This window comes from Prosopis cineraria, unplaced genomic scaffold (genome assembly GCF_029017545.1).
Source record: "Prosopis cineraria cultivar Desert tree isolate PC_DT_omini unplaced genomic scaffold, ASM2901754v1 PC1, whole genome shotgun sequence".
NCBI classification, from domain to species: Eukaryota; Viridiplantae; Streptophyta; class Magnoliopsida; order Fabales; family Fabaceae; genus Prosopis; species Prosopis cineraria.
In genome coordinates this window covers 1,538,741-1,549,613 of record NW_026555332.1, presented here as the reverse complement: position 1 = coordinate 1,549,613, position 10,873 = coordinate 1,538,741, and the positions used below count along the sequence as shown (strand labels likewise).

General features: G+C 27.5%; 1 protein-coding gene across 1 annotated transcript; it reads left to right on the top strand.

Moving 5' to 3' along the window:
- The first annotated feature begins 3,023 nt into the window (after positions 1-3,023).
- Positions 3,024-4,033, top strand: LOC129295083 (transcription repressor OFP13-like). Its single transcript, XM_054933564.1, has one exon. It carries the CDS (start codon positions 3,206-3,208, stop codon positions 3,938-3,940), a length of 735 nt encoding a protein of 244 aa, XP_054789539.1. The 5' UTR covers positions 3,024-3,205; the 3' UTR covers positions 3,941-4,033.
- The last annotated feature ends 6,840 nt before the right edge of the window (positions 4,034-10,873 follow it).

Sequence of the window (10,873 nt, the reverse complement as noted above, 5' to 3'; positions counted from 1 at the left end):
TTCACGCATAATAAAAAATGTTTAATACACCACACTCATCAGGAATTATAAACAATATGAATGCAAATCATTTGCCAACTTTTATACTCTCCCATCTCAAATTATAAAATATTTTTAAAAATTTTTTTATCCCAAAATATAGGACATTTTGGATAGATTAAAGATTCATTAAATGCATCAATTTTAATATTATTTTTTCTCTTTTTATAATTAATTTTTGTCCATTCTCTTTTTAATATATTAAATGATATGTAAAATTATTAAGTATCTTTAATAAAATATATTGATATTTAAAATTTTATTTAAAAATATTTTATAATTTAGATAGAGAAAAAATATACAAAACTCGCACCAATAATTAGTTACGCTTCAAAAATACATTATTTTATAAGATAACCGTCATATGACGTACAAATTTGAATAATTTTTCAACTTCACAACACTAACTGCATATGGTGCATTTAGAAAGAGAGAAAGAGAAAAAAGATAAAAATAGTGTATTATAAGATTTAAACTCTCTCTCTCTCTCTACTTCTTTTATCTCACCCTAATTCTAAAGTGATTATTATATGATTGTAGAAGATTCATTAATCCTGCCCACCCACACCGTTTTAATCACTTTTATTGTCTGGTTTAAAAAATGTGTAGACTAATCTATTTCTCTTTGGTTTTATTTATGGTAAAAACTGAGTATTCTATCATTATTTATCAATATCAATCATCTTTTCTTATCTATTCATACATACGATGACTTCATCATAACTATAATAATCATTTCTTTATATATAATCTCTCATGTCTCCAACTACTTAACAAAAAAATTTTCTTTGAAATCCTTAGGTCAGCACCACAATAGGTTGAACTCAAAATTAACTAATTATTTCTGTACCATATTGTTAGAAAAAAACTCAATATTGAATATTTAATGACATGATTTAATATTATTTTATAATTAAATAGTTGATATAAGATATTTATCACATCTTTTTTATATTATTTTGTCAATGTTAATTCATTTTTAAAAAGTGTCACCGTGTGAAATCAAACAGAGGCATGATTAGAAAGTCTTTTATTTTTAAACAAGGTTAATAAATTTTAAACCTCTTCTCAATTTTAATGATAATGTTAAAAATGTACAATGAAAAAAAATGGGAATACTCCCTTTATTTTTCGTTGGGAGCTGAGGCGGATTAAAAGATTTTAAAATATCATTATAGGATTTGATAGTTAATTTAAAAATAATTTTAGATAAAAAAGATTGTAATATTCCTATTTTTCTTTTTCTTTTTTTAAAATTGGGAATTAGTGAATTATTTTTTATTAAATATAAATGAGTGTCTATTAATTATCGAATGACTACTTATCAATTAAAAGGGGTGTTATAGTATTTTCTCATATAATTTTTTTACAAATCAATCCTCTAATTTTACAATGATATTTTTTAAATCTTTTGATCCTTGTTTGATATTAAATTATCTTAATGATTTTTGAATGATATTTTTCCTTTTTTTCATTGTAGTAACTAATAAGAACTAGCATATGTTTCATTGTTTTTATAAATGAAACTATAATAAACTCAAGAAGTATTTGTCACATTTTTTAAATTGTCTCTTATAAAATTAAAATTTATTTTTACAAGACAAACTTAATTTCTTCTTATGTTAAAAATTAATTACAAGAATATTTTAATTAAATTTTTTTAATTTTAGACCTACTGTAATTATTATGTTTAATTAACTTTCTTAAAATGTATGACTTAGTTAAAATTTACTTACATTTACATATGGATGGAGCATTCCTTGATTGAGATTGGTTGTGTCTTGAATAATAGTAGCTGATCTCTAATAATCATCTTCTACTTTACACATTCAAATTAGAAAGATTATATCCATTACGAACCCGCATCAAAGAATCGTGTTTGAGAATTAAGAGGACCATATTAATTCCTTGCTCTCTTTTTTTTTCTATCCTGACTAGAAGCACCACTTAAAAAACATCAAATTCTTTTTTTAATACTTAATTCAATTCATTTGCTAGTCGCTCTTTGGTTTTTGTCTTTTTGATGTTTCCAATAGGGGTGCTAATGGTTAGGAAAAAAAATCTATACTGACAAGGCCCCAAAAAAGGTGAGGGAAAAACAGAGACTGGTATTACTGAAAAGTGCCTAATACCATTCAGTTGTTGAAGGGTGCATTGAATGGCATTGAATTTTTACAACCTATGAATTAAATTCACCCCACAAACATGAAACAACCCACCAAATCCCATTTTGAATGTACCAAACCAGTCAAGGTATTAATACTGATTTAAGAATTAATTATAAAAAACATAAATTGAACCGTAATAGATGTGTTGCAAACAAAAACATTTTATTAAAACAATCAAAACAATAATTTAATGATTTATCAATTTAATCAGACAAGTTAACCTAAATTTTCAAACTACTCCTTCAGCTTCTAAATATAGAAAAAATAAATATATCACGTTATTTAATAAAATCAATTATTTATAATAATTGTGTTTAGAAATTAAAAATGAATTAAAATATCTTTTTTTTAGTCAACATAATATTACAATAAATGTTTATAAGGTTATGAAAAAGTAAATTAAAAAAATTCATAATGAATGTTTGTTGACAAATACTCTCTCTAGTTTTATTTATAAGATAGAGAGAGAAATTTTTTTTATCCTATTTATAAGTTATACAATTAAATTTTCATCATAAATTTTTTATTTTACTTTTTATTTAATGTTAGAGAGAGAAACTATATTATTAAAATTTATATATTTAAGAAGAGTAAAGTTAAAAATTTATTAGATTTTAAGACAGAGTTAATAAATTTTAATTTTTTTAAATATTAATAAAATATGTTAAAAATAATTTATAAATAAAATTAAAAAAAATATATTTTGTTTATTAAAAAAAAGCAACAACAACCCCTTATGGCAATTTCTCCCGCATTTAGAAAGCTGGGGCAGTATATTATCTAAGATAGAAAGAAAGAAAGCAAGCAGAGGGAGTATGGATTTTCTCTCTCCTCTCTCTCCCGGCCCACACTTTCTTCCCTCCACCACCAGTCATCCACTTCCCTCCTTTAAGTGGCGCTCCTCTCGTCCCTCCTGCTTCTGGTCACAATCATTATTGCTCACACCCACCTTCACCATCACAACACACAACAACGTTCTCAATCATCCTCCATCTTCCATGGCCAAGAAATCGCATATCCTCCCTCCTCTCCTCAAGCCTCCTCCCAGAAAGCATCCATGGCACTTCTTTCCTCCTTGTGCTTTCTCCCCTAAGACCCTCTCCTTCCGCGCTAGCGACGACATCTTTAGAACCGTCAACTCCGTCTTCTTCGACCCCGTGGAGACGCCCGACCCTTGGTTCACGACCTCGTCCGAATCTGCGGTCAGCTTCACGACGGAGGATGATGAGGATAGAGATGCGTGCACGGAGGAGTCCCTGGAGATGGTGGTTCGAGGCGTGAGGTCGTCTTCGAGGGAGTCGGAGAGGCTGTTCTTCGACCCGGACGACACGAGGTCGATCCTGGAGCAGGCGAAGGCGGGAATGGGGTTTCCGTTCAAGGAGAGCGAGGTTCTAGCGATGGAATCGGAGGATCCGTACGGCGATTTCAGGAGATCGATGGAGGAGGTGGTGGAATCGCACGGCGTTAGGGATTGGGAGGGATTGGAGGAACTATTGGGATGGTACCTGAAGGTGAACGGGAAGAACAATCACGGCTTCATCGTGGAGGCTTTTGTGGATTTACTTGTGAGTTTACGGAAGAAGAATTATCCTGTTTCTGATCCTAATTCAGATTCTCCTTCTTCTACCTCTAATTACTCTTCTGCTATCTCTTCCTTCTCGTCGTCTTCTTCATTGCGCGTATCTCATTCTCAGGAGGCTCTAAATGAGATTGCTGACGAGGATGATTGTTAGCGTTGGTGTTTAGGCAGCGATTAATGCATTGTGATTGTATATTTTGTAGACTATTATAAGATAAAATTACTATATTAGTCACAACCTCATGCACCCCCTCATAGTATCTTCGGCATTTTTGAGGTAGACCAATGTATATTATGTAGTTTGCATTATTAAGTCGTGAGGGTGAGGGTCTGAGGAGTGAGAGAAAAAAATGAGGATCGCGACGGTGATATGGTAAGAGAGAGTGGGGAGGGGTCCGTCTTCAATGCTCATCAGGGGCAGAAAATCTGGGGCATTCAGATTTTTTAATTTTAATTTTAATTTTAACTTTAATTTTATTAAAATAAAAATTTATAAATTTTTTTAAATAAATATATTTATCATTAATTTAAATAGTTCTTATTTAATTTAAATAATTTAATTTAATATTATAATTTTTATAAATTAACTATTTATATATGTTCTGGACATTTTAAATTTAATATTAAATATTTATTTGCAAGGTTCATATTTAAAATTTTAATTTTTTATTTTAATAAATATAATATTAAAAAATAAAATATATAATCTTTTAAATAGAAATTTTTTAAAAACATTCTTTTAAAAAATACAAGTTAAAAATTTTAAATTTAATTTATACAGAACATATCTTGATAATTAATATATAAAAAATATAAAAATTTTAATATTAAAAATGGCACTCGTCAAGGTGATGAGCACCGAAGATAGATCTAAATAGGGAGGGACAGTGGATGCGAAGGGAAAATTGAAATTTAGAAACAATTATTTTATTATTTTATCTGTTATATATTATAACATTTTAATTTATAAGATATTTTTTAAAAATATTTAGTATCTCAAAATATGAGGTACATAATGAAAAATAATGTTTTATTAATGACATGTTTCTCAATATTACCCTTCATGCTATATTCTCCTTAATATTTTTTTATAGATAGATTATTAAATGAATAATATTTTAAAAAAATTATATTTATATTTTCAAAAAAATATTGTAAAGTAATTTAATAAATTTTATTAGTACATGTAATTTATACTAAAATTTTCTTATAAGTTGGGATGTAAGTATTATAATACTTCCTCTCGTCTTTCTTATAAGTGCCATTTAGAAAAAGTATTGATTTATAATATAAGACACTTTATGATATATTAATTATTTTTTAAATGTTACTCATATTTAAACTTATTAGTCGTGAGAAAGAATATAATATATATTTAATTTTTTAAAATAGGAATAGCATTGAAAGTTTATTATATCTTTATATAAAGTTAATAATTTAACTATATTTTCTTGATTTTGATGAGATAGATATGCATTATAATAAGAACGGGAGAGATTAATTAAGTTTTAGAAAATTGGTCCCCTAACTTTTGAGGCTGGTTCTGCCACTAGTCGCAGGTTTTGTAAGTTTAATTTCTCTTCATCTTCAGCAGTGGCTTTTTCAAATTGAATTGGCAAGTCGTTAACATTCTTGTAGTGAGATACCAAAAGTGGTGATAAAATATGCCCTTCATTTGAAAATATAAAATATTTTTAATAAAATTTTATCTTTTAATAAAATAATTTTATACTTTTAAACTTACTCTATTTTTTATATTTATCCTTATTAAATATAAGCTATTTTTAATCTCTCGATGTGTAATCACTGCCTTTTTTTTTAAGTGTCTCTATTAATAATAACTTTTTATTTATTGTAGGGTGTTTAATAGGAATAAATATAAAATGATAAGATCAGTTTGAAAATAGATAACTATTTTATTGAGGGATGAGATTCAATTAAAAATGCTTTATATTTTTGAATGGAGAAAATAATTATTTTCTAACCATACTCTTCATTTATTATATTTTCTTGATTTTGATGAGATAGATATGCATTATAATAAAAACGGGAGAGATTAATTAAGTTTTAGAAAATTGGCCCCCTAACTTTTGAGGCTGGTTTTGCCACTGGTCGCAGGTTTTGTAAGTTTAATTTCTCTTCATCTTCAGCGGTGGCTTTTTCAAATTGAATTGGCAAGTCGTTAACATTCTTGTAGTGAGATACCAAAAGTGGTGATAAAAACTGAACATATGCCCTTCATTTGAAAATATAAAATATTTTTAATAAAATTTTATCTTTAATAAAATAATTTTATACTTTTAAACTTACTCTATTTTTTATATTTATCCTTATTAAATATAAGTTATTTTTAATCTCTCGATGTGTAATCACTGCCTTTTTTTTTTAAAGTGTCTCTATTAATAATAACTTTTTATTTATTGTAGGGTATTTAATAGGAATAAATATAAAATGATAAGATCAGTTTGAAAATAGATAACTATTTTATTGAGGGATGAGATTCAATTAAAAATGCTTTATATTTTTGAATGGAGGAAATAATTATTTTCTAACCATACTCTTCATTTATTATTCTTTAAAAAAAATGGTGCATTAAACTTTCAGTTATCATTGTTAAAATATTTATATAAGATATTTAATGATGGTGTAATTAAAAAGATTTACAATTTTTTAAAGATTAAAGTTTCATTTAACATAACTTTTTTTGAAAATTGTGAAGTGGCTATTGATATCTTATTTCTTTGGTTCCATGTATGAGGCAGGAGAAGGCTTTTTTTTTTTTTTTTCATTTCATTTACAAGTTACTTTATTAAATTTTTATTATAATTTTTTTTTATCTTTCATTAAATGTTGGAGAGAAAAAATATGTTATTAAATTACATACATTTAATAGGGATAAAGTTGAGAACATACTAAAATTTGAGACAAAATTAATAAGGTTTAAGATTTTTTATGATAATAATGAAATATATTAAAAATAATTTATAAATAAAATTAAATGTGTATACTATGACCCATATGGAGTAAAAATTTTCATGGCTTACGGGGTGAAATTAAAAACACAATGAATTTTTTTAAAATAGAATAATTGAGGATGGAGATGATACGTTGTGATTGATGGTAATGGGAGAGATACCATTAATTGTGGAGTCAACCTAAGCTTGGTTGAGAGAGTTGAGGAATGCCTTAGATACCAAGTGGTTTGGTGATATTGGTCGGGTGAACATTCAGTTGGTTCAGTTTTAATTTTTTTAAAATCAATTGATTGAATTATATAAAAAATTTAGAGCAAATCAAATTAAAATACATAATCAAACTGAATTAAAATCTTTGACAAAAAATAAATTAAAACTGAGCTGAATTATAATAGTTTGATTCGATTGGTTTATTCAGTTCATGGACTTTAATTTGAGTTTATGAAGTCTAATTATTTATATATTTTTCTATTCAGCTTTTTTCTCTTGATATTGAAAGCCCAATAAAAAAATAGTAATTTTATACTGCAATTCATGAGAAAATAATAAGAGTAAGTACTATTGCATTAAAAACTAAATTATAGAAATAAAAAATTAAAAAATCACATTAAACAAAAAAATACTACTACTACAAGTGATTGAAAGATGTTGCTTACTCACTTAGATGAAAATTTACTCACATTTTTTAAAATAGGTATAATTCGTCGGTTTAGTTTATTTAGTTTAAAAATTTTTAAACCGAATTGAATAAGCAACCAATTTTTTTTTTTAAAAATTGAATCAAACCAAAAAAATGAATCAAATAAAATTTTTTTATTTAATTTGATTTGATACTTAATTTTGATTCAGTTTTGCTCGTCCTTAAATATTAGTATGCTGTGAGAAAAGGTCAACAAAGAGCCTGAAAAAGAGGATGTTGTGCATGAGGAATTAAATAAGCACCATTCTGCTCTAGGACTCAACTTCTCTCTATTTTTTCCCTCTTCATTTTCTCTTCATTTTCTATATCAATCATTAGATTCATTTTTAAACAGTTGAAATTTAATGTTTCATAAAATTATTATTAAAATGTAAACTTTTATGAAAAATAAATATAATAATAATTTTATAAAACATCAAATCTTAACCATTCAAAAATAAATTTAATAGTTGAGATAGGAAGTGAAGAAGAATGGAGACGGAAAGAAATAGAGAGTAGCCAAGCCCTCTGCTCTGCCTGCTCCATTTGGTATGACTGACTCTTCTTTTCCACCCCCCCTCTCTCTCTCTCATTTCTAACATTTACTCTTTTTACCTCGCAATATCAGCTTATCCATGTTTTTCCAAATCTATATCACTCTTTTTTCATATTTCTCTTAATTATTTCAAAATGTTTTCATCTATTAAACCGGAGGCTAATTTGATAATTTGATCAACACTAATATATATTTTTTAGCATAAGACAATTTAATTATTTATAAGCACTATAAAGTTAAACTCTTATCAATTAAGTAACATATCGACAGATTTTTCGTGGATTAAAACTGGTATAAATTTCAACCAAGGGAAAAACACTGAAATTTGAAGTCGTGGACTAGGTTGAATTTCACGCTGGGCTTTTTTTTGAAGGACACTTTCACTTTGTAGGCTCATTTCTTTGCTTTTGTTGTAAGGACTTGCAGGCTCAAAAATTGTCAGCCCAGACAATACCCATCTCCTCCGTATTCGCTTCACTCATGGAGACGTGTGAAGGCTTTGTGGGGGTCAAAACGCGTGACGGGACACGCACGGCCTGATTGGTTGGTTTATCAATCTTAACTAAATATACCAAACAAATGTGGCATGGATGGTAGCAGTTTGAATCCTTTAAATATCATGTCAAGATTCAATTTTTGGAGATGTGTATGAAAAAATATTACTTGAAAGAAAACAATCCCTTAACGGCACTCAGATTCTTTGGGAGATTAATTTCACGACTGCCACTATGGCCTGTGGTGATACCTTGGGTTATAATATATATATATTTGAGATGATTATGTGAAATACTCCTTCCAATTCCATTAGAGAATAGTTTTTTTAATCCTATTTAAAAAGAATATAAATTATTTTTATCACAAATTTTCCTTTTTAGCTATATTAAATGTTGATGAAAGAAAATATGTTATTAAAGTATTTAAATTGAATACGAGTAAAATTAAAAAACTTAATAGATTTTTAGGTAGAGTTAACAAATTTTAAATTTTTTTTCTTAAGTTTGGTAAAATATATTGAAAGTAACATATATGTAAATGACCAAGTATTAAATTAGTATGGATCATAAATCTTGTATATACAAATACATTTTAAATTTGGATTTAGTGAGTGGTTTAAATACATTCATTTAATGAGTGTCTTATGTGGTTTAATAGTAATCGTTCAATCTAATTGAACGATATAATATTAAGAGGTTAAAATGTTTTAAAAGACTTTCAAGATGATGTAGAAAATTCTAGAAGAGTATATGACATTTAAGAAGAATCTAGTATGTTCTTGAATGTTTAAAAAAGTTCTAGAAGCTTATATGGAGGAATGTGAATATGTCTAAAATATTTTAAAATATTCTAAAATGTTTTAAAGTGTTCTAGACATATCTTGAAGTTAGCCTATAAAAATATGCTTGTAATTATTAAATATTTCTATAAAATATTTTAGAAAATAAATATACACTGTAAGACTGAATTCATCTTCATTGTTTATTAAAAAAGTGTGAATATTTTAAATAAAAGGGAGGTTCATCAATACCTCTCTACTCTTTTCATTTATAACCATTCTAAATTCTCAAAGCAATACAAGTCTCTCATTTTTCAAAAATTTAGCTTTTGTTCTCACGATTTTCATTTTTCTACCTTGCCAAAGCAAATTTTTTACACACAAATTAAGCTTACTTAACATTTGCCAACCAAAAAAAATTTAAGTTCCACATAGATTGGAAGACTAGCCTTTTAACATGTAGCAATGATACATTGGGAGAAGATGAAAATATGATATCAACTCAAAAGCAATGCATGAAATTACACGAGAATCCGATTTTTTTTTTTAATGTCAAATCTTCTAACACTTTTGTGCACTTCTTCGTAGTCCTACTTGTGAAAATGTATTTCTTTGTGAATTTTCGACGATCTGCGATCCTATGACAAATCTGAGTACACTGTGGGAAAATCAAAGATTTCTTGACCTGACAAATCGTGGCATAAAATACAGCCACTCTGTGCACTCTAGATGCCATATGAAGCACATGTTGCCGTGTAGATAATGCAGATGAGCCATCATCAACATCAACACAAGTCATTAACATTTTTAAAATCTGTGTAGAATTAGAGTATCTCAAAAATAAGTGATCAAGCGTTGCATGGTGCAAAAGTCGTCTATGAGATGTTCAAAGTGTTTCAGTGAAATTTTCATGATTTCGGCTACTTTTGTTTGTTGTTGTCGTTGTTGTATTGTGTAATAAAAAGAAATAAAAAATGGAGAATATTGACATTGTACTTATTATACGTATACAAAAATGCCCTTAAATATACTCTTAAATACTCATGAAGGGTAAAACATAAAAAAAAAACAGGTTTTTGTGAAATTATAAAGTGCAAGTAAAAATGTTGGTCTAGTTGGGTAGTAATTTCATCAATAATTTATAAGATCTTCGCCTCAAATTTTGCTGCTTATGTGATAGTTTTATTGATAAACGATCTATAACTATTTGTATAGACATTCTTTATATCTAAAGACATGCCTTGGTTTTGGCAAACTATTGGGGTTAACTCATATGAACTTTTTTCTAAAAAAAAAGAAATTATAAAACACAAGTATATTTTGAAAAATCACAAAAGATTCAAAGCGACAACTTCTGTTAAGTGAGGTTTTGGCACGTTTGATGGGCATCTTGGACGGGTTTTTCGATGGGCTTGTGGGATTTCTTTGGGCCAGTTAGCCCGTCCTGAGTTGGGCTGTATAAATAACACAACTAAACTTGTTTTCCTCAACTCCTCTTGACTAAAATATTTGTCTTCCTCCGAAAATTAATCCTTTTCAAGAGCATAACAACCATGCATTTTTTTTTTAATAGCACAAGGAGTACACTCCATCGACCGCATATA

Coding starts and splice junctions, on each gene's coding strand:
- LOC129295083 (XM_054933564.1), top strand. CDS start 3,206: ATGGCCAAGAAATCGCATATCCTCCCTCCTCTCCTCAAGCCTCCTCCC.